The sequence below is a fragment of the Monodelphis domestica genome, chromosome 1, assembly GCF_027887165.1.
Source record: "Monodelphis domestica isolate mMonDom1 chromosome 1, mMonDom1.pri, whole genome shotgun sequence".
NCBI lineage: Eukaryota > Metazoa > Chordata > Mammalia > Didelphimorphia > Didelphidae > Monodelphis > Monodelphis domestica.
In genome coordinates, this window is record NC_077227.1 from 721,475,226 (window position 1) to 721,499,231 (window position 24,006).

Consider the following 24,006-nt stretch of genomic DNA (forward strand, 5'->3'; position numbering starts at 1 on the left):
GCTGTGGATCTCTTCCAAGTAAGGCAGCAGTCTTCATTCCTCCTCATGGGTTGCAGGTCAATGGGGAGAAGGAAAATCAGGAAACCAGCTGCCTGGATCCAGTCTACATCAAGGTTCCCTGATCTTAGCTGGAACCTGACCATAGTAAGGCAATCCTGTGACATCTCCCTTAAGGATTCCCTTTGCCACCCACCACAGCAGCCTTCCAAAGATTTCCCTGGTCTCTAGCTCTCCCTTATGGCTTGCTCCCACCCCCTGGCAAAACTTCTGAGCTGAAAACTTAGCCTTATATTTCACTGAACAAAAGCTGGACCTCTCTGCAGAGCTCTCTTCTCCTCCACATCTCACCAAGCTCAGCTGCCTCCTTTTCCTTTTTGGCCTCAAAAACAGAGAAACAGATTATTCTTCTCCTAGCTAAAGAAAATTTCTTTCCATGAGCAAAGAATCCCATCCCATCCTTCATCTTAGCCCATCTATTCTTAAGATTTCCCACACTAATGAACTAATTACTCTCTTCCTGTGGGAACCAATAAACCATTTCTCCCTAGTGCCACAAAAATTCTCACTTGACCTCTTTATCCTCATGAGATATTGTCCAACATCTGTCCTCAGATTCAGGGCTGAACTGTTAGAGACAGCCATTTACAGTGAGTTGTACCAGTGCTTTTCCCTTGTTTTCTCTGCTATATATTTCCCCAGAATCTTCTGTCTGTCTCTCCTGACACCCCAGGTCACCTCCCCCCATTAGACCTCTTTAGTCCTCCTTCACTTGAGAGCCTTCTGTCTCATGATTGGCTGCCCTGGAGCTGGGATCTAGAGGGCTTCTACAGAACTGTCAGCATGCTGCTCTCTCTCCAGCAAATGGTGGGGCTCAGTGATGGCAGGGGATGTCAACAAAAGCTTTTTATGTCCCCTGTAACTTAGCCCAGGACCTGGCACAGAGCAAGCACTCAAACATGTTTCTGAATACTGAAGAGCTCAGAGGGGATGAGCTCAGCACCTCTGGCACATGCAGAAGACTTCCAGGCTCTTCAGTTCCAAATCCTGACTTCTTAGAGGGTCACAGACTGATCCCATAAAGGGAGCAGAGGGGAAATGGAGTCCAACAGCCTCATCTTATAGATAGGGAAACTGAGGTTAAGGGGTTCAGTGACTTGTCCAGTGAGCCCCTGCTAAAACTTCTGCACAAAGAATTCCAAATCAGGTCCTCATGCCCCCAAATTTAACCTGGCTTTACCAGAACAACCAGAAGTCTCTGGTCACCTTGGGTCTCCCAAACCTCTTTTCCCCTCCCTTACCTGGGTAGGACCTCCTCAGGTCTTCTTGATCCAGCATCCACGGGGCTTCCCTCTGCTCCAAATAAGTGATCATGTCTTCTGGGGGAGCTGGAAGTCCTGGGCAAGGAAGAATCAGTCAGGATGGAGAAGCTTGTCAGAGTTCTCTTTAGGGAAAGGTTGGGGAATCTAATGACTACACTCAGAGACTCTCTAGATGGGATTCCCACAGGAGTCTGCCCTCACCCCTCAGTGTCTGTAATGTATGAGCCCAGGGTAGGATCGGCTTATTACAATAATGGGGGACCTGGAATCAGCAAGCAATAGCCCCCCGCCCACCCATCCTGTTCTGGTCCATTCTGGCAGAAACTCCTAAACTCCCTCACAACCCTCATCCATGGGTTAGTATTCTGGGTCAGCCGGAAGCTCCAGGCCCCTTTTATTGACAGGCAGCATTCCCCTGCTTGTCTTCCTTCCAGTGCAGCCTCAGTTTATCCTTTGGTTAAATATTGATCCCAGCACCTGCAAATGTGAGCTTCACAATGTTGGACAGAACAGTAGATATTCACCAATGAAGAAGAGTCTGCAGTGTTTTTAGGGTAGAGACACTGGAGGGAAGAGATCATTTGTTTCTTGAATACCCTGAGCAGCAGAAATGCAGGACTGAATAATTGAAGATAACAGTAGCAGCAGCAGAGTATCAGAGAGAGCAGAAAGAAACTTCTTTTAGAATCTACAAAGAGAAAGGGAGGAAGGAGGAAACCCGGGAAGGCTCAAGCTGAAGACAAAGACAGAGGGGATCATGGGAAGAATCATGTGATGTCCCATCTGCTCCAGGAGGATGCTTGCCATGTTGGACTGCAGGACCACAGGGGACAAGAGGAAGTAGACACAGAGAAGATGGGGACACACCCAGGGCATCTCAAGGACCAGACACTGTCATTTCCATTCCCTCTACAGTCAGCACCTGTTCTGTACTTCTGGGGATTCCCCAAGAGGCAAAAGATAGTGCTTGCCCTCTAGGAGCTCACAGGCCAGTGCAGGAGGGAGACAATACACAGATACATGGGCACAAAGCAATCTCTGTCTAGGAGAAATAGGAAGGAATGGAAAGAATGAAGGCACTCTGACCAAGAGGGATGAGGGAAGGTTTCCTATAGAAAGGTTTTAGTCTTTAGTTGGGACTTACAGGAAGTTTAAAGGGGTCAGTGATCTGAAATGTGGAGGAAAATATTCCAGACATAAGATGAAGCCATTGAAAATGCCTGGAACTAGACACAGACATCACATTTGGATAGAGTGGCAGATCTCGAGTCAGGAAGACGTGGGTTCTCATGTGACCTCAGTCACTTCCTAGCTGTGTGATCCTGGGTAAGTCACTGAAGTCAATTGCCTAACCCACATCATTCATCTATTTTAGAACTGATCCTAAGATGGAAGATAAGGTTTGAAAAAAAAAAACAAACCAAAAGCTTTTCCATTTGGTGCCAGTTAGGTGACTGTGAATAGAGAACTAGAACTAGTGAGAGAGAGAAGGTCCAGGGTTCAAATATGACCTCTGACACTTCTTATCCATATTACCCTGGGTAAGTCATTTACCCTCAATTGCCTACCTCTTAGCTATCTTCTGTCTAATTTTTTTTAAAGTCTGCAGCTGAAGGAATCCAGGAGGCCAGGTTCCCTAGATCCAAGAATACAGACTGGGGAGTAATGAATAAGAAGAGGAGAAAGAGGGCTTTGAACACCAAATAGAATGTTTTGTATTTGATCCTGGTGGGAATAGGGAGCCACTGGGGTTTATGGAATAGAGGAATGACATGATCAGAACTGCTCTGTAGGAAAATCACTCTGGTGGGAGAATGGAGGAGGCCTTGGAGTGGGAAGAGCCCTGTGGGAGACAGACCCAGCAGCAGGTTGTCTTAATAGTCCAAGAGGGAGGTGATGTGGGGAGGTGATGATGGTAGTGACACAGGACAGAATCGGGTGTATTGGAGTGTTGCTGCAAAGGTGAAACTGACCGGTCCTGGTGCCATATTGGATATGTGGGTAAAGGACAGTAAGGAGTCAAGGGGGACTCCTTGGTTTTAAGCCTGAGGGATGAGGAGGATACTGCTATAGAGAAGGTGGGGCTTCTGTCTAGGTGAGAGAGAACAATTTGTTTGAGACACACTGAGCTCAAGGTACCTACTGGTCACCTAGTGGGAAATCTCTGTAAGGAAATTTGAGATGAAAGACCGAAGGTCAGCACAGAGATTAGGGCAGAAAATGTAGATCTGAGACTCATCAGCAGAGAAATGGTTCTTGGATCCCTGATAGCTGATGAGATCACCAAGTAAAGAAGTCCAGAGGGAGAAGTTTAGAGGGCCAAAGACAGGCCTGGAGGCAATATCTAGAGGAGGAGCCAGCAGAGAAATCAGAGAATCATAATTCAGAGAAGGAGTTAAACCGGGAAAGACAGAGAACCATGTCCTAAAACCCTAGAGAGAAGAGAACATCAAGGAGGAGACAGTGGGTCAGAAGCATCAAAGGCTGCAGACAGGACTGAGAGGAGGAGGCCTGAGGGGTGGTCTCTCATCTCAGGAAGAGATGATCATACAGGGGAGGAGATACGGAGGAGAAGGCATAGCATGAGAAGATGGAGAAAGGATGGAGGCCCTAACTTGACATGGAAGGGCGTTCCAATGATGAATGTTCTCATGGGTAAAGGGAGATGAGGAATCACACTGAGGCCAGAGAGACTTGGTACCTGAAGTCTACTTGTCCTGAGTGGGGGGAGGCTTCAACTTGTATGGGGGTGGGGGTGTCAAGTGTGGCACTTGGAGGCTTGGGACAGCTTTGACCCAGGGACTAGATTTCCAGGCAAATGTAGAAGAAAATAAAGAGCTTAATTGTGACAATTGAAGATAAAATGACTGAGAGAACATCAATTTATTAAAACAATGTATGAAAACTGCATAACCTAAGGACCAGGCCTTCTCCTGGACTTAGTGATGAACCTCATAATAAGGGGGAAAAGAGACTGATATACATTAAAAGAGATGAATTAAATGAGACCAATGAAATGTGAATATTAAATTTAACTCTCCCCTGATTGTGAAAATTAAATTGACTCGCGTGCCCATTTTTAGATTTAATCACCCAAAATGTAAACGCGCCATTCACACTTGAGTGGGGGATGTCTGTGACCCACGTATGCAATGGTGGGTGACGATTTAGAATTACACTGACTGCCCATGAGCAGTCCTAAAGCAAAGTTTTAACTGTGATTGGTAGATGTAAAATTAGGGGGAGCAACAGGAAGTGATGCAAAAGAAAGTGTCTTTAAAAGGGAGTGACAACTTCCTGAGTGCAGTTTTTACTTGGAGTTCTACTTAGAGTTGAACTTCCTGTGAGAGGGAGTTCTTCATTCTTTGGAGTTGAGACTGAAGAAGAATCTGCTGACTGGAGCTGAGACACTGTTCCTAGAGAGACTGTTCTTAAATCTCTTCCTTTGGACTGACATGTGGTAAGTGAAAAGGCTGACTGCTTTCTAGGATTTTCTGAAAAAACTAGCCGCAGGAGAGACCTACCTCTTGAGAGCGCCTTCCCCAGGTCCTCAGCTACAAGGGCAGAGGCCTCTCTGGTTAAGATTAAACTCCCCTGCTTGGGTTGAGTCCGGGTCAGAGTAAATGACTTAGTGCTTAGGCTAGATATCTTACCTTAATTTCTCTCTGATTTTCTTACTTCATTCTTTCTATATTTTGTAAATTAATTGTAAACAAATTTCTTTGGAATAAATTAAATTCCTAGTGACCCTATATTAAAATAATCAAATCCAACCTATTTATAATCAACCCTTTTTACCCTTACAGAAATCAAAAGAAACAATCCAATGTTGGATCGACTGCTTCTTAATTGGAGAAAAGATTAGGAACTTTGCCAAGTCGGGATGGGGAAGAGGGACAGAGGAAGCTCCCTGAAAAGGGGTCCCACTCCACCTCAATATATATAAGCAATCAACAGAAAAAAGAAGCAATAACTGATGGATCAATATGGAACCCACTGGCAGATGAAACCCACGGAAAATGCCTGAGACATACCATTAGGAGGAAACTCCTTCCATCAGACTCAGGATCTGACTGTGTTTCTGGTCAGCCTAAGCTCAGGTCTTAGCTGAGGGTCTCCAAACAGAAGGTACAGGTTGTCCAGTTTCCCAGCCACGCAGGAAGAGGTTCAAATATTGTAAGGCGGGTTTCTACCAATTCTCCCCATTAAATAAACTTTCCTCTCCAGACAGAATCTGGACGAGGTACACAACTGAACCAGCTCCACCTCTGAATCACAAGATAGATAGTGTTTCCACAATTCACTCTATTGCTGCCCCCAAACCCTTCCTTCCTGCCGAAGAGGGAATCAGTTCAGGACATGGCACAAGGTTGGCTTATCCCAGCTTCTTTACCCACCCTATAGGAAATGCTGAGGCCATGCTTCATGGGAATACACAGAACTGAGATTTTCTGGAAACAGCAGCCATGTCAGCCTCAGCACCTCTCCTCAGCGATGGGGAGCTCCACATCAGTTTTTCTAGTGAAACTTCAAAGAAGCAGCTTCAGATTGAACAGAATTCTTAGAAAATCAAATCCAAAAATATAACCAGGAGAAAAAATGTAATTTTGCCCCTCATGCCATGAGGAAGAGGGTACCTGACAGGGCTGAATAAAATCATAGGAAGATTCATTTGAGAAAAACAAAAAGATCGGCCATATCAAGGAAAATTATGAAAAGAAGCCAGGATAAATGGGGAACCACATGACCAGAGCTCAGACTAGATCACAAGTCAGCAGTCACCCTAAACCTGAGATACTGGCAAGATAATAAGGAGATAAAGCATGGAACAAATTAAAGGAAATAAGTCCTGTCAAGTGGCAAACAAGTAGTTTGGGAGAAAATTCCTTATTTGGTAAAAACTGCTAAGAAACCTGGAATGCACCCTTGAAGGAAATGAGGCTCAGAGCATAAGCCTACACCATACTCTACTAGATACAGTTTAAGGAAATGTGAGCTCAATTGTAAAGATCATACTATAAGAAGGTAGGAGAGAAACAGCTCATACACACCTCACAGCTACAGGGAGATATATATATAGAATAATATTTTAGTTTCTCCCTGATTATAGGGAACAACATTTTCTAATATTCATTTTTTAAAATTGAGTTCCAAATAATCTCCCTCCCTCCAATCTCCCCCCCCCCCCCCAGAGAGCAAGCAAACTGATCTAGACTTTAACTGAACAACCACATAAAATATTTTTCCTTATTAGTCATTTTGTGGAATAAATCTCAAAGAAAAGGATGTAAAGAAAAAAGGGAAACATGCTTTGATCTGAATTCAGAGCCCATCAGTTCTTTCTCTGGCAGCAGATGGTTTTTCTCATCACATGTCTTTTGGGATTGTCTTGCAACCCTGAATTGCTAAGAACAGCTGAGTCATTCACAATGCTGTTGTTAGCCTATAATATATTCTGCTTGAAAAATTAAGAGTTAATAGATATGTTGAGAAAAATCAATGGACACTAAAAAGAATAGACCTTCTTTTAAGCAAAACATGATACGTTCACAAAGACTGATTATGTACTGTGACCACGAAAATATGGTTTTCAAGACTGTGAATTGCCCAAACTGTAAAGATAATTTTGGTGTCTTGATTTTAATAAAAAATATGTGATTGCCATGGGAAAAAATCCCCAAATATGAAAATACCCAAGTCTGCTGAGTTTTATGGAGATTTTAATTAATACAAATGAAGGAATTATGAGAAGGGAGAGAGACAGAGTAAGAGGAAATAGTAGGAAAGGCCTAGGCCTGAGCCTTAAGAGAGACTAGTCAGTCTTTTATCACTCACCACCAGATTTGTCACAATCAAGCTCTAATGTTCAGAGCCCCTCCAATTCAGCTTCCAGACTGAACTACCACCAAATTCAGAGAGAGCCAGCTCCTTTTAAAGAGAAATTTCTCTCATGTCACCTCCCCTAAATTTTCACATCTACCAATCACAGTAGACGTCGTCTCCAAGACTGACCATTCTTTGTTCACATATTCTTTTGTTATCACCTTCTCTGAGTAGACTAAAACTTCACACCTCTTTGATAAGCTTGCCCTCTGTAAGTTGCTTGACTTTTTAGTGATTAATTTAACCTTTATAGGTACTTAGCACCCTTTTGTATTAGACCTAAAAATAGACCTAGCTTAAGGTTTTAGCTTCACTAGAAGAATGAGGTGGAGACTTTTCATTGCTCAGTAAGGAATTTTACAACTATATCTTCCCCTAAAGTATGCCTAAGTATGGGTGGAGTAATGTTAAAATTCCCAATACATTCCTGATCAAGTACCTCCATTGTTTAAAATGGGGAAGAGCTTAATTAGATCTTCTGAAGTAGAGTCTGAACAGTTTTTAAGATTCACAGTACTATGGCTTTAAAACATGGAAAACAAATGCAGAAGAACAGAAAAAATAAATGCAACCATTTCAGATTGTAATTCAATAAAAATAATAATTAGTAAGGGTAAAATAAAAAATTAATTGGAAATTAAATAATATGATTCTCCAAAATCGGTTAAAGAACAAAACATAGAACCACTTAATGATTTCTTTGAAGAAAATGACAATGATGAAAAATCCTTTTAAAATCTATGGGATGCACCCAAAAAAATATTCATATTTATATCCTTGAGTTCATATATGAACAAATTAAGGGAGGTCAGAATTCAAAAGAATTGAGCGTTCAAATTAAAAAACTTTAAAGTGAACAAATTAAATATCTCCTTAGAGAAACTAAAAATTAGAGGAGAAATTAATAAAATCAAAGTAAAAGAACTACTGAGTTAATAAATAAGACTAGAAGCTGGTATTTTGAAAAATAAAATAAAAAATAGACAAATTACTGATCAATATAATGAAAAAAAGGAAAGAAGAAAACCAAATTAAAATGATCAAAGATGAAAATGAAGAACTCACCTATAATGAAGAGGAAATTAAGGCAATCATCAAAAACTTTAATCACCAATTATATGGCAATAAATGACAAAAATATAAATTGCCTAAATTAATAGAAGAAATAGAATATTTAAATAATCCCAAATAAGAAAAAGAAATTGAAGAAGCCATCAAAGAACTCCCTAAGAAAAAATCCCCAGAACAAGATGGATTCACAAGTGAATTCTATCAAACAAAGAACAAATAATCCCAATATTACACAAACTATTTGACAGAAGAAAGAAGTTCTACCAAATTCTTTTTATGACACAAATATGGCACTGATTTCAAAGCCAGACAGATCAAAAACAGAGAAAGAAAACTATAGAACAATCTCCTTAATGAACATAGATGCAAACATCTTAAATAGAATACTAGAAAAAAGACTCCTGCAAGTGATTAAGAGGGTTATTCATGATTATCAGTTGGAATTTATACCAGGAATGTAAAGATGTTTCAACAATAGGAAAACCATCCACATAATTGACCATATTAACAAGCAAACTAACAAAAATCACATGATTATCTCAATACATGCAGACAAAGCCTTTGACAAAATACAACACTCATTCCCATTGAAAACACTAGAAAGCATAGGAATAGAAGGGCGTTTCCTAAGAATAATAAACAGTATATATCTAAAAACATCAGCTAACAACATTTGCAATGGGGACAAATGAGAAGCATTCCCAATAAGATCAGGAGTGAAACAAGGTTGCCCATTATCACCTCTATTATTTAACATTGTACTAGAAACACTAGCAGTAGCAATTAGAGAAGAAAAAGAAATTGAAGGTATTAAAATAGGCAATGAGGAAACCAAGCTATCACTCTTTGCAAATGATATGATGGTCTACTTAAAGAATCCTAGAGAATCAACTAAAATGCTAGTTGAAATTACCAAAAAATTTAGCAAAGTTTCAGGATACAAAATAAACCCACACAGTTCATCAGCATTTCTATATATTTCCAACACATCCAGGGAGCAGGAGTTAGAAAGAGAAATTCCATTTAAAATCACCCAAGACAATATAAAATATGTTGGAATCTATCTACTGAGACAAAGACAGGAACTATATGAACACAACTACAAAACAGGAGGGCAATTTGGAACTATGCCCAAAGGGAGATAAAAGATTGTCTGCCCTTTCATCCAGCCATAGCACTGCTGGCTTTGTACCCCAAAGAGATAACGAGGAAATAAGACTTACAGATCTCTGAATTGATGGTTTTCTATTTCTGGAACAATGACCAAATTGATAGGCATGAGAGGGTGGTGCCTCAGAGGTGTTTTACTTTGCTGTTCAAGGACATAAATGCTTAGCTGAACTCCTCCTCTGGCCCAGGGACACTGGCCTCCTGGCTGATCCTTGGCCAGGACCTTCCCTGGCCTGATTCTGGGCCTCTCCAGGGGCTGTCTGTCTCCCTGCAGGGAATGTCCTCCCTCCTGCCTCTGGCCTCAGAGCTTCCTTCCAGTTCCAGCTAAATCCTCCCCTAGATAACCAATGACCACACAGAAGCTGAGAGCCTTCCTCACAGGGGGCGTCCCACCCCCCCTCCCCCATTACTGGTTTGGACATGGCTGCTGAGGGCTCTCCTCAGTCAGACTGGGGGGGCCTGGAGGGCAGCCGATGGCTTCTCCCTTCCTTTGGGCTGAGTAGTGCCCGGCACACACCAGGGTGTTCCTTCACACTGGCTCAGCTGGGCTAAGAATGGGGGAGAGGAAGGAGCTGGAGGGACCCAGGAAGACTCAAGGACTTGAGGCAGAAGCCAGGGAGCAGCCCGGGGGACAATGTCTTCCCTAAGGATGCTACAGAGCAGGGGACACCCTCGGGCTCTCCTCCAGACCAGACTCCAGAGGGAACCGGGGAAAAGCAGCAGAGGAAGAGGCTGGGAGGGTGGCAGGCAAGCAGAGAGAGCCAAGACAGGATCCCCAGACAGGGAAGAACAAGGAGTCAATGGTAGTCCTGGGCCCTCACCTGTAATGGGCAGATATCAGACCTGGGAGGCAGCACCTGGGGGAGCTCTGGAGGGCTGAGGGGGCCCCAGAGCCGAGGAATCACTGCCAAAGATCAGGAGAGAGCTGGGAAGGGCTGCTCTTCCTGCCTGGGATGGGAGGACAAAAAGGGCCCAGCAGGAAGGAGTTCATCAGTTCATCAAAACCTTTTCTTTGCCCACTAACTCACAAACATCTTCTTAGGAGCCACAGTCCAGGGGGCTGTGTAGGAGACATCACTCTGCCCTGGACTCATGATTTCAACTTTATTGTTGACTTTTCCCAACTGCCATTCTATCCTCACTCAGTGGTTTCCATCACTCAATCCTCACCTCTAGGCCAAGTGTAGGCTAATGCCAGGTGCAAGACTAGAACTGCATGAGAACATCTTTCCATGTAGCTTGTAATCTTAAGGTTTCTTCCCAGTGTGGGCTCTCTGATGTACAGTAAGTTTGAAGCTCTGTCTGAAAGTCTTTCCACACTGCTTGCATTCATAAGGTCTCTCCCCAGTGTGGACTCTCTGATGTACGACAAGACTGGAGGTATTTGTGAATGTCTTTCCACACTGTTTGCATTTATAAGGTTTATCCCCAGTGTGGATTCTTTGATGTACTGACAGATTGTAACTACTTGTGAACATCTTTCCACACTGCTTACATTCATAAGGTTTCTCCCCAGTGTGGACTCTCTGATGTACTGCAAGTTTGGAGCTCTGTCTGAATGCCTTTCCACACTGCTTACATTCATAAGGTTTCTCCCCAGTGTGGACTCTCTGATGTACGCCAAGACTAGAGGTATTTGTGAATGTCTTTCCACACTGTTTGCATTTATAAGGTTTCTCCCCAGTGTGGGTTCTTTGATGTACAGCCAGATTGTAGCTTTTTGCGAACATCTTTCCACACTGCTTACATTCATAAGGTTTTTCCCCAGTGTGGACTCTCTGATGTATAGCAAGACTGGAAGTATTTGTGAATGTCATTCCACACTGTTTGCATTTATAAGGTTTCTCCCCAGTGTGGATTCTTTGGTGTACAGACAGATTGTAGCTATTTTTGAATGTCTTTCCACACTGGTTACATTCATAAGGTTTCTCCCCAGTGTGGTATCTCTGATGTACAGCAAGTTTGGAGCTCTGTCTGAATGCCTTTCCACACTGCTTACATTCATAAGGTTTCTCCCCAGTGTGGATTCTCTGATGTACAGCAAGACTGTAGGTATTTATGAATGTCTTTCCACAGTGTTTGCATTCATAAGGTTTCTCCCCGGTGTGGATTCTCTGATGTACAGAAAGACTAGAGATATTTGTGAATGTCTTTCCACACTGTTTGCATTTATAAGGTTTCTCCACAGTGTGGATTCTTTGATGTACAGCCAGATTGTAGCTATCTGTGAATGTCTTTCCACACTGCTTGTATTCATAAGGTTTTCCCCCATTATGGACTTTCTGATGTATAGCAAGTTTGGAGCTCCAACTGAATGTCTTTCCACACTGTTTGCATTCACAAGGCTTCTCACCGGGGTGGACTCTCTGATGTACATCAAGATGGGATCTTTGACTGAATGTCTTTCCGCATTGCTTGCATCCACAAAGTTTCTCACCAGTGTGGATGCTCTGATGTCCACAAATATTGGCTCTGTGTATAAAAGTCTTTCCACAATGATTATTTACACTAGATTTTTCCTCAGTGTGCATTCTTTGTTTTTCAATATGAGATGAATTTTGAAATACAACAGAGAATTCTCTGAAAGCAACATTACCAGGACCATCACTCATGAATCTTTGTAGGTCCATTTCTTCCACAGGAAGGCTCATCTCTGTTGGATTCATCTTCAATTTGGGTGTGAGCTTTCCTTCTAAAAGAAATAAATAGTAACACATATGCAGATAGGGACATATACACATATATCTCTATCTCCTTTCCTCCATTGTCAGAACATAACTGCTTTATATCCTATTTCCTCAAGTAAGAAGTCTTCCAAATTAAACGAGCACAATTAATCATTTGAATATGCTATTACATCAAAGCTAAACATCGATTTAAATAACAAAGAGCCTCCCACTCCATTTTTTTGGCTCTTCATAATACATCTGGGATTTTGGAAAGTCTAGATTTTTTACATTCCTAACACAGACCATGACCTCAGAAAAGCTGGATGAGTGAGTTGACCTTAAATCCTGGCAGCTGAGACGAAATTTTGTGACTAGGCATGCTTTGTCCATAGTACTAAATAATTCACTTTTAATCTTTTAGCTTTCATTTTCATTGTCTATACATTCAATCCTCTCTTTGTAGGTTATGATATCACTGGGTACATGTAAACTAAACATTACTATTATTTCATCATCTAGGTTCTCTGTAAGCATTATGTAATTTCCCTTCATGACTGCTTTCAACCTTATTTTTCTGCCAGTATCTAAAATCAGATGAAGAAATTCAGCACTCTTTTTTGCATTTATCCAAGGCATAAAAAATTTAGTTTTGATCTCAACTCCTGGAGAATAGCCATTACTCATTACTTTTCTTTAAGTTCCTCTTTTCACTAAAATAAAATCATTCTACTAAATACAGTTTAAACAAAAAGATGGTGTTTCTCATGTTTAAGAATAGGTCTCATACAGTTATTTGAATCCATGATCCTTTTGTAAGGAAATGGGCAAGAAAGCTCAGACAACTCTCCTCCTATTTCACACCTCATATAGATGCTGGCATTTTCATGATATTCTTAAAAATCCCAATACAGGTAGAGGTGAATTCTCATTGTACCTCAGAAATGTGCTAGAACAAGTAAATGGAGCTCTGTCTCCAGTCCCTTAATATTGACATAATATCAAGTGACTCCTAGGGTTCCAATGAGGCTCTAACAAGATAATATTTAGAAAGTGAATAATGCATACTAGGGGCAAATGGTGATATTTATTTTTATCATTAGGATTTGGATTATTTCCTCCTTTTATTGCTTTTCTCCTTAAACTATCATTCTGTTCACTCCTCTAGTTCTTGATTTGCTTGTTGAATTAAAGGTATTCCCATTTTCCAATACTCCTATCTCCTTGGATCATCTCAGAGTAAGATTCAGGATATGTTGCTTTTTTTTTCTAAACCACTTCCATGTTGGGGTTCTAGATTGTGAGCTCCAGGACAGCCCAGACTGGTGTTTCCCTTCCTTTGTATGCTCAGGGCTTAGCAAGGTTCCTATAACATATTTATTATTTAATACATGCTTACTGACTGGGCCCAGGGATTATGTCAGGCCCAAACTCTACCAAATTCCTTGCATTCTGTCTCTCTCCTGGAAGGTAAATGCATGCTTTGGCCTCAGCCTTCTTTCTGTCTCTCTTGCCCTCATTTCTCAGGAGTCAACAGTAACTCCATTGGAACTAGAGCAGACCCAGCCCTTAAGATCCCAGAGGGTTCTCTCTAGGCTATCATCTCCCTTAAGTGAAGTGCTGTGGTCATCTGATTGTCTAAGAACAGGACAAAGACTGAGCTCCAGAGACCAGGAAAGGGTCGGGAGATGATATTTAGGGAAAGCTTAACCTTGGATTACTTCCAAGTAAGGTAGCAGTCTTCATTCCTCCTCATGGGCAATGGGGAGAAGGAAAATTAGGAAACCAGCTGCCTGGATCCAGTCTACATCAAGGTTCCCTGATCTTAGCTGGAACCTGACCATAGTAAGGCAATCCTGTGACATCTCCCTTAAGGATTCCCTTTGCCACCCACCACAGCAGCCTTCCAAAGATTTCCCTGGTCTCTAGCTCTCCCTTATGGCTTGCTCCCACCCCCTGGCAAAACTTCTGAGCTGAAAACTTAGCCTTATATTTCACTGAACAAAAGCTGGACCTCTCTGCAGAGCTCTCTTCTCCTCCACATCTCACCAAGCTCAGCTGCCTCCTTTTCCTTTTTGGCCTCAAAAACAGAGAAACAGGTTATTCTTCTCCTAGCTAAAGAAAATTTCTTTCCATGAGCAAAGAATCCCATCCCATCCTTCATCTTAGCCCATCTATTCTTAAGATTTCCCACACTAATGAACTAATTACTCTCTTCCTGTGGGAACCAATAAACCATTTCTCCCTAGTGCCACAAAAATTCTCACTTGACCTCTTTTATCCTCATGAGATATTGTCCAACATCTGTCCTCAGATTCAGGGCTAAACTGTTAGAGACAGCCATTTACAGTGAGTTGTACCAGTGCTTTTCCCTTGTTTTCTCTGCTATATATTTCCCCAGAATCTTCTGTCTGTCTCTCCTGACACCCCAGGTCACCTCCCCCCATTAGACCTCTTTAGTCCTCCTTCACTTGAGAGCCTTCTGTCTCATGATTGGCTGCCCTGGAGCTGGGATCTAGAGGGCTTCTACAGAACTGTCAGCATGCTGCTCTCTCTCCAGCAAATGGTGGGGCTCAGTGATGGCAGGGGATGTCAACAAAAGCTTTTTATGTCCCCTGTAACTTAGCCCAGGACCTGGCACAGAGCAAGCACTCAAACATGTTTCTGAATACTGAAGAGCTCAGAGGGGATGAGCTCAGCACCTCTGGCACATGCAGAAGACTTCCAGGCTCTTCAGTTCCAAATCCTGACTTCTTAGAGGGTCACAGACTGATCCCATAAAGGGAGCAGAGGGGAAATGGAGTCCAACAGCCTCATCTTATAGATAGGGAAACTGAGGTTAAGGGGTTCAGTGACTTGTCCAGTGAGCCCCTGCTAAAACTTCTGCACAAAGAATTCCAAATCAGGTCCTCATGCCCCCAAATTTAACCCTGGCTTTACCAGAACACCCAGAAGCCTCTGGTCACCTTGGGTCTCCCAAACCTCTTTTCCCTCTCTTACCTGGGTAGCACCTCCTCAGGTCTTCTTGATCCAGCATCCACGGGGCTTCCCTCTGCTCCAAATAAGAGATCATGTCTTCTGGGGGAGCTGGAAGTCCTGGGCAAGGAAGAATCAGTCAGGATGGAGAAGCTTGTCAGAGTTCTCTTTAGGGAAAGGTTGGGGAATCTAATGACTACACTCAGAGACTCTCTAGATGGGATTCCCACAGGAGTCTGCCCTCACCCCTCAGTGTCTGTAATGTATGAGCCCAGGGTAGGATCGGCTTATTACAATAATGGGGGACCTGGAATCAGCAAGCAATAGCCCCCCGCCCACCCATCCTGTTCTGGTCCATTCTGGCAGAAACTCCTAAACTCCCTCATAACCCTCATCCACAGGTTAGTATTCTGGGTCAGTCGGAAGCTCCAGACTCAAGGACCTTCAGGGATTGGCTTTTATCCCATCACCCTGCCTGCTCCTCCCTCCCTAACACCTCTCTGATCCTCATGGACTCTTCTCTTGGGCAGTCTCTGTCTCCTCTCCTGGGGAATTCAACAATCCTCCTTGGGCCCAATGCTGTCTCTCAGCCAGTCCACTCATCCTAACAATCACAGAGGAAGGCAAGCATTGCCTGCAGGAGGCTTACTGGGACTACTAGAGGAGAGTCTCTACAGCATTTAGGAAGGAGAGGGAAGGGGGGGAACCAGGATGTTAGTTTCTAGGACATTTTCTTCAGAGAAGGCTAGACTCAGTCCATAGTTTTCCATTCTCTGGAAATAAGAGGCAGCTAGGAGGGAGGGGACAGGGCCCTGGGATGAGAGGCAGGAAGGACTCAGTTTACATTTCACCACAAACAGCTCTTATGTGGGTATCTCAAAACAAGCAACTGAATCCAATTTATTCCATCTTCTATAAAATGGGGGTGATTGTGTCACAGAATTAGGAAGATGAAGGTGAGGAAGAAGTGCCACAATATTATAGAGAAAAGCCTCAGCAGAGGCCTGGGCCAAGAGCAGGACTTTATAAATGTTTCATCCCTTCCCTTCCTAACTCACTGGCTCTGCTGGAGGTTTAGGGCAATAGGAAGGAAGATTAAGGACAAACCTGATCTCCTGGGGACACCTAGTGTGAGCTATGCATTTATGCTAGTTAAAGAGAAAAAGATCCCCAATAATAGATCCATCCAAGAGGAGAAAAAAGTAGGAGGAAAATCCTCCTGAAAAGTTTTTCCAAATGGGTTTGGGAGACACAATACTGGGTCAGGGTGTGTCGAGATGGAATCAGTTCTGAAATTATTTCCATGTCTGATATTCTCCAACATGTATTTGATCTCAGAGTTCAGGAGAACCAAAGGGAACCCCCAAGGTCCCATTACACTATGCAAAGTCCTTTTACAGGAGAACCAGGCAGCAGGAGGGCCCTGGCTCTGGGACTCGGCATACCAGCCCTGGGCCCTTCAACTTGACTGCAAACTGCTCCCAACCCTGCCTGCTCCTGAGGGCAATATTCCAATTCAGGCAGCAGAAAGAGGACTCCTTACCCACAGAGAGCAGGGTCCTGGTATTCTCCAGCATCACCTCCTTGTACAGCAACTTCTGGGGAGGGGACAAGAGGCACCACTCCTCCCAGGTGAAGTCCACAGCCACATCCTTGAACGTTACCACCTCCTAGAGCAGCCCAAGTCAGAGCACAGAGGGCTGAAAGCCACATCACAATGAAGAGCCCACCTCTAGTCAATTACAGGAGGAAACTGACCCACAGAGAAGGGCGGGACCCAAAAGTCCCACCCTTTGTCAGTGTCAGAGCCAGCACTAGAAGTTGAGTATTTAAGAGCCCAATGGAAGTTTGGGGAAGGCAGTTCTTTGATAATGTAGAAGGAAGCCTAGAAGTTTCTACTGTGAGAAGGGAAATATCTAGGGGACCCTGTAAAAAATAGTCTATTTTTTACAACTCCCATTGCAGCTTGGATCCCAAAGGCCTTAGCAGTGAGATGTAGGAGTGACTCATGTGTCTGCTGCCCTGTTGCTGTGTCCCAGTGCAGCCAGCATCGGTGTGAGACTCATAAACATGCCAGAATCTGAGCCAGGGAGGGGAGAGCTGGAGAATGTGAAAGGCAGGTGAGGGAAGGAGAGGGGGCTTTTGTACAACCACCCAACCTGAAAATAACTGTTTCTCTGGGTTGGGGTTTTGTCTCTGAGCTTTCCTGATCTCTTTATCTCTGGCAAGCCCAGCCTGAGCATACTGAATCAAGAATGAGACCTAGAAAGGCTGAGACTTCTCTCTCTATTTCTGCCTCTCTCAGACTCTTTACTAATAAATGCTCATCAATCTGGTAATAAGCCCTGAGACCCATTTTTTATTTATAACACTGTGGAAGGCATAAGAAAGGAGAGAATGTGTGGAGAGAGCTCTGGAGAGAGCTCGGGGCCTCAGGATGCAGCCCAGGGTGACCTATCCTCAGAGAAGGCTGAGCTGATCTCTTATAATTTACTTATTGATCCTATTTACCAGTAACTGTCTGCGTCCTAGTTCTGTCTCCTGACACAGCTACACATTCATCCAGCCTATAATAGACAAAGTGCAGAATCCAGCTCTTGGGCATGTCATCACTGTTCTGACCTCACTTCAAGGCATTAGTTGACCTTAGAGATTCAGGGGAGCCCCAGGGAGTCATGTCTAGTGTTTCTACACCCTAAACCCATCTCATAGATGTTTCATTTGCTGCCCAAAGTCAGGGCCCTGATCTTGCACTCACTCAAGAATCTCTTCTTTGTCTGAGGAGAGGAGGAGGGCTGGGGCACTGCTGGCCCCTCATTATTGATGATTCCAATCAATCACAGCATCCCTGATTATCCCAGCTCTATAACCAATGGTGACCCTCCATCCTATGATAGACATCACTTATCCTGTCTGTTCTTTGCTCTGTGCTCCCCCAAACCTATCAAAGAGATTTATCTTTCTGCTTAGGGTCTGGAGCAATAACAGAGGCAAGCCCCTTACTGGCAAGCCCTTATTGGCAGACAGTATTGCCCTGCTTGTCTTCCTTCTAGAGCTGCCTCAGTTTACCCTTTGGTTAAACTTCACTCCCAGCACCTCCAAATATTAGCTTCACAATGTTGGACAGAACAGTAGATGTTCACTAATGAAGAGGAGTCTGCAATATTTTTAGGAAGAGACACTGAAGGGAAAAGATCATTTGCTTCTTGAATAGAAATGCAGGAGGAGTGAATAACTGGAAGCAGAACATCAGAAAGAGCAGAAAGAAGCATCTTTTAAAAACTACAGACAAGGAGAAAGGGAGGAAAGAGGAAAAGGGGTCCCACTCCTTCCCAATATCTGTAAACAATCAACAGAACAAAGAAGTAATATCTGATTGATCAATATGGACCCAGTTTGCAGAAGAGACCCACTGAATGCCTGAATTGTACCATTAGGAGAAAACTCCTTCCATCAGTCTCAGAATCTGACGGTGTTTCTGGTCAGCCTAAGCTGGGCCCTTAGCTGAGAGTCTCTAAACAGCAGGTATGTCCAGTTTCCTAGCCAGGTAGGAAGAGGTTCAAATACTATAACATGACTTTCTCCCAATTCTCCCCATTGAATAAACTTTCCTCTCCAGACAGAATCTGGACGAGGCACACAACTGAACAGAAGGCAAACACGCCACCTCTAGCCCTGAGCACAAGATGGAGAGTGTTTCCACAATTCACCCCTCGCTGCCCCAAAGCCCTCCCTTCCTGCCCAAGAGGGAATCAGCTCAGGAGATGGCACAAGGTTGGCTTGTCTCAGCTTCTTTCACACACCCTACAGGAAATGCTGAGACCATGCTTTATGGGAATACTGAGAACAGAGATTTTCTGGAAACAGCAGCCATGTCAGCCTCGGCACCTCTCCTCAGAGACGGGGAGCTCCATACTTTAGTTCACATCAGTTTCTCTAGTGAAACTTCACAGAAGCAGCTTCAGATTGAACAGAATTCTTAAGAGTATCAAATCCAAAACTGTAATCCGGGAGAAAAAAATGTAATGTTGTCCCTCATGCCATGAGGAAGAGGGTATCTGACAGGGCTGAATAAAATCATAAGAAGATTCATTTGAGAGAGAAAAAAAAAAAGATCGACCATATCAAGGAAAATTATGAAAAGAAGCCAGGATAAATGTGGAACCACATGACCAGAGCTCAGACCATATCACAAGTCAGCAGTCACCCTAAACCTGGGCTACTGGTAAGATAATAAGGAGATAAAGCAATGGAACAGATTAATGAAATAAGTCCTGTCAAGTGGCAAACAAGCAATTTGAGAGAAAATTCCTTATTTGGTAAAAACTACTAAGAAACCTAGAATGCAGCCTGAAAGGAAATGAGGCTCAGAGCATAAGCCTACACCATACTCTACCAGACATGGTTTAAGGAAATATGAGCTTAATATTAAAGATCACACTATAAGAAGGTAGGAGAGAAACAGCTCTTACATGTCTCACAGCTATAGGGAGATGTATGTAGAATAATATTTTATTTTTCTCCTCGATTACAGGGAAAAACAATTTCTAACATTCATTTTTTAAAATTGAGTTCCAAATATCAACTGCCTAGATTAACAGAAGAAATAGAATACTTAAATAATCACATATGAGAAAAAGAAATTGAACAAGCCATCAAAAAAATCCCTAAGAAAAAATCCCCAGGACCAGATGGATTCACAAATGAATTCTATCAAACATTCAAAGAACAACTAATCCCACTATTATACAAACTATTCAACAGAATAAGCAAAGAAGGAGTTCTACCAAATTCTTTTTATGACACAAATATGGTACTGATTCCAAAGCCAGGCAGGTCAAAAACAGAGAACAGACCAATCTCCTTAATGAACATAGATGCAAAAAATCTTAAATAGAATACTAGCAAAAAAGACTCCAGCAAGTGCTCACAAGGGTTACTCATTATGATCAGGTGGGATTTATACCAGGAATGCAAGGATGGTTCAATATGAGGAAAATCATCCACATAATTGACCATATCCACAAGCAAACCAACAAAAACCACATGATTATCTCAATAAATGCAGAAAAAGCTGTTTAGAAATTAACTAAAAAGCTAGTGGAAATAATCAACTTTAGTAAAGTTTCAGGATACAACATAAACCCACATAACTCATTCGCATTTCTATATATTTCTGTGAATTTTAGATTTATACCACCCTGCTTAGTCTTTAGAATTCTAGCAACCTGGAATGTATACACCCTCACTGAAGGATTAACTGTGAGGAGGATGGCCTATGAGAGACATGTGCTACCAAGTGACATATCAAAAACAACTGACTGACCCCCTGGGCTGTCCTAAGCCAAGCTTAAGCTATCATTAGTACATGTGAGATGCAGGAAATGATGTAAAGAACTACCCATATATTTGGCGTCACTTTCTGTGATCAATTTCTCAGCTGCCTTGGGAGTTCTGGGAGTGCTTTCGGTATTTCGGTATTTGGCTCTGTAGTGTGGTTTAGGTGGGACATCTTCTCGGAGGGACCTTGGTGAGTGCTAATGTTGATTCCTCCTTTCCTTTACCTCCTAAAAGCAATATTCTCCCGGGAGGACCCTCATCTCCAAGAAGGCCTCATTGCTCGAGGCCGAGGTAGATTTAATCTTCTGAGAAGGCCACTTGGCTAATGCCTCTGGACTTCCCTTGGCTTAGGCTAGGCTGGAGAAAATCTTATACCCTTACCCTCTTCTCCTTCTTCATAATTTCTTCCTTCTATTGTAATTAAATCACCATAAAAATCCCACACTGACCTGAATATTTCATTAGGATTGAATTTTAATACCTGGTGACCACTAATATAATATATTCAGTCAAACCCCCTAAATTTTACCTTAACATTTCCAACATATCCAGGCAGCAAGAGTTAGAAAGAGAAATTCCATTTAAAATCACCCGAAACAATATAAAATACGTAGGAATCTATTTGCTTAGATAAACACAGGAACTATATGAACAAAATTACAAAAAACTCTCCACACATTTAAAACTAGATCTAAATAATTGGAAAAAACATTAATTGTTCATGGGTAGGATGAGCTAACATAATAAAACTGAAAATCCTACCCAAACTAATTTTTACTTATTTAGTGCCATACCCAGCAAACTACAAAAAACCTTTTTTTACTGAATTAGAAAAAAACATAACAAAGTTCATTTGGAAGAACAAAAGATCAAAAATATCCAGGGAAATAATGAAAAAAAAATGTGAAGGAAGGAGGCCTTGCAGTACCAGATCTCAAACTATACTATAAAGCAGTGGTCATCAAAACAATACGGTACTGGCTAAGAGACAGAAAGGAGGATCAGTGGAATAGACTTGGAGTAAATGACCTCAGAAAGACAGTCTAAGATAAGCACAAAGATATGAGCTTTGGGGAACAAAATCCACTATTTGATAAAATCTGCTGGGAAAGTTGGGAAACAGTATGGGAGAGATTGGGTTTAGATCAACATCTCACACCCTTCAGCAAGATAAACTCAGAATGGGTGAATGACTAGAATATAAAGAAGGAAACAATATGTAAGTTAGATGAACACAGAATAGTATATATGTCAGATCTTTGGGAAAGGAAAGATTTTAAGACCAAGCAAGAGTTAGAAAAAAATCACAAGATGTAAAATAAATAATTTTTATTACATTAAATTAAAAGGTTTTTGTACAAACAAAACCAATGCAACCAAAATTAGAAGGGAAGAAACAAATTGGGAAAAATCTTTTTAACAAAAACCCGTGGCAAAGGTCTAATTACTCAAATTTATAAATCAATTGTACAAAAAATCAAGCCATTCCCCAATTGATAAATGGGCAAGGGACATGAATAGGCAATTTTCAGATATAGAAATCAAAACTATTAATAAGCACATGAAAAAGTGTTCTAAATCTCTTATAATCAGAGAGATGCAAATCAAAACATCTCTGAGGTATCACCTCACACCTAGCAGATTGGCTAATATGACAGCTATGGAAAGTAATGAATTGGTCCAACCATTCTGGAGGGCAATTTGGAACTATGCCCAAAGGGCACTAAAAGACTGTCTGTCCTTCGATCCAGCCAAAGCACTGCTGGGTCTGTACCCCAAAGAGATAATAAGGAAATAAACTTACAGATCTCTGAATTGATGGTTTTCTATTTCTGGCACAATGGCCAAACTGACAGGCATGAGAGGGTGCCTCAGAGGTGATTTACTTTGCTGTTCAAGGACACAAATGCATAGCTGAACTCCTCCTCCTCTGACCTCTGGCCTCCTGGCTGATCCTTGGCCAGGACCTTCCCTGGCCTGATTCTGGGCCTCTCCAGGGGCTGCCTGTCTCCCTGCAGGGAATGTCCTCCCTCCTGCCTCTGGCCTCGGAGCTGCCTTCCAGTCCCAGCTGAATCCTCCCCTGGGGAACCAGTGACCTCCCAGAAGCTGAGAGCCTCCCTCCCAGGGGCCTCCCTCCCTCCCAGGGGGCCTCCTTCCTTCCTTCCTTCCTTCCTTCCTTCCTTCCCTCCCTCCCAGGGGGCCTCCCTCCCTCCCTCCTTCCCTGCCAGAGGGCCTCCCTCCCTCCCTCCCTCCCCCCCAGCTGGTTTGGACACGGCTGCTGAGGGCTCTCCTTGGGCGGCCGATGGCTTCTCCCTTCCTTTGGGCTGAGCAGTGCCCGGCACACACCAGGGTGTTCCTCCACACTGGCTCAGCGGGGCTAAGAATGGGGGAGAGGAAGGAGCTGGAGGGACCCCGGAAGACTCGAGGACATGAGGCAGAAGCCAGGGAGCAGCCCGGGGGACAATGTCTTCCCTGAGGACCCCACAGAGCAGGGGACACCCTCGGGCTCTGCTCCAGACCAGACTCCAGAGGGAACAGGGGAGAAGCAGCAGAGAAGAGGCTGGGAGGGAGGCAGGCAAGCAGAGAGCCAAGACAGGATCCCCAGACAGGGAAGGACAAGGAGTCAAGGGTCGTCCTGGGCCCTCACCTGTGATGGGAAGGAATCCGGCCTGGGAGGCAGCGCCTGGGGGAGCTCTGGGGGTCTGAGGGGCCCCCGGGCCAAGGAATCTCTGCCAAAGGCCAGGAGAGAGCCAGGAAGGGCTGCTCCTCCTGCCTGGGATGGGGGGGCAGAAAGGGCCCAGCAGGAAGGAGGGAGCAGCTTCTCAGCCCATCTTGGCTCAGAGCCAGGGAAGGGCCTCCTGGCTGAGGGGCTCCCATCTGGGCCTGGAATGCACTTACCTGGCCTGGCAGTCTGTCCCTCTCCAAGGCCATCCCTGGCACTCCAGGCTCCCTGTAGAGGCAGCAAAGGAGCCCCAGTCAGTCCCTCTGGGGAGCCTCCTCCATCTTTTCCCGGCCTCGTCTCCCCACTCAGGCTGCTGCTCCCCACCTTCCCCCCACTTTCTGGCCCCTCAATGGAGCTCCAGCCAAAGCTCTTCCCAGCAGGCCTCCCTTGGCCCAGGGAATGTCTGACTTCTCTGGTCTTCTGAGCAGCAGGAGCTGGCCTGGAGCCCCTCCTGGGGCCCTCCCTGCCCTCTTTCCCAGTGTAGAAAAGCCCATCTTCCTCACTGCCTTTGGGCTCCCTCTCTGGGCCAGTTGCTCCTGCTGGGAGCTGAGCAGAAACCTGCCTGGATCTCCCTCCCAGCTCAGGATCTGGCTCAGCCCCATCCCTCCTGGGGCCTCTGCACCCTGAGCTGGGCAGGGAGAAGGGACCCAGAGGGGCCCAGGGTTTCCCTTCTCTTCCCAGGCCTGTGGCTGCCCCTCAGGGATCTTCACGGGGTGAGGGGCCACAGGAGTCCCCCAGGAAAGGGCTTTGGCTCCTGGGAAGGCCTGAGGGCAGGAAGGGAGAGCTCAGAGATCCTCCCAGAGGGCTGCTCTGAGGGCAGCACAGAGGATACTCTAAACAGGAGCTGGGAGTCAGGACA

General features: G+C 43.9%; 2 protein-coding genes across 8 annotated transcripts in view; one reads left to right on the forward strand and one right to left on the reverse strand.

Moving 5' to 3' along the window:
- Window positions 1–24,006, forward strand: part of LOC100619697 (zinc finger protein 420-like) — a 380,349-nt gene that overhangs the window by 83,557 nt on the left and 272,786 nt on the right. The gene's annotated exons all lie outside the window — the stretch shown is intronic.
- The window catches only part of LOC100619428 (zinc finger protein 527-like), a 65,012-nt gene that overhangs the window by 39,497 nt on the left and 1,509 nt on the right, over window positions 1–24,006 (reverse strand). For 3 of the 7 annotated variants that reach the window (XR_008915382.1, XR_001627055.2, XR_008915381.1), the window contains exons 2-6: window positions 23,324–23,375; window positions 16,629–16,755; window positions 15,110–15,205; window positions 10,614–12,135; window positions 1,299–1,394 (exon numbers count right to left, since the gene is read on the reverse strand). Coding sequence is in view for 2 of the 7 variants with exons in the window: in XM_056812758.1 (XP_056668736.1) it covers window positions 1,299–1,394; window positions 12,040–12,135; window positions 15,110–15,205; window positions 16,629–16,755; window positions 23,324–23,356 (448 nt within the window). In the remaining 5 variants the exon portion in view is untranslated. Of the gene's footprint in view, window positions 1–1,298; window positions 1,395–10,264; window positions 12,136–15,109; window positions 15,206–16,628; window positions 16,756–23,323; window positions 23,376–24,006 lie in introns of all 7 variants that reach the window. The other 4 variants (XM_056812758.1, XM_056812764.1, XR_008915383.1 and 1 more) reach the window with 3 other exon arrangements.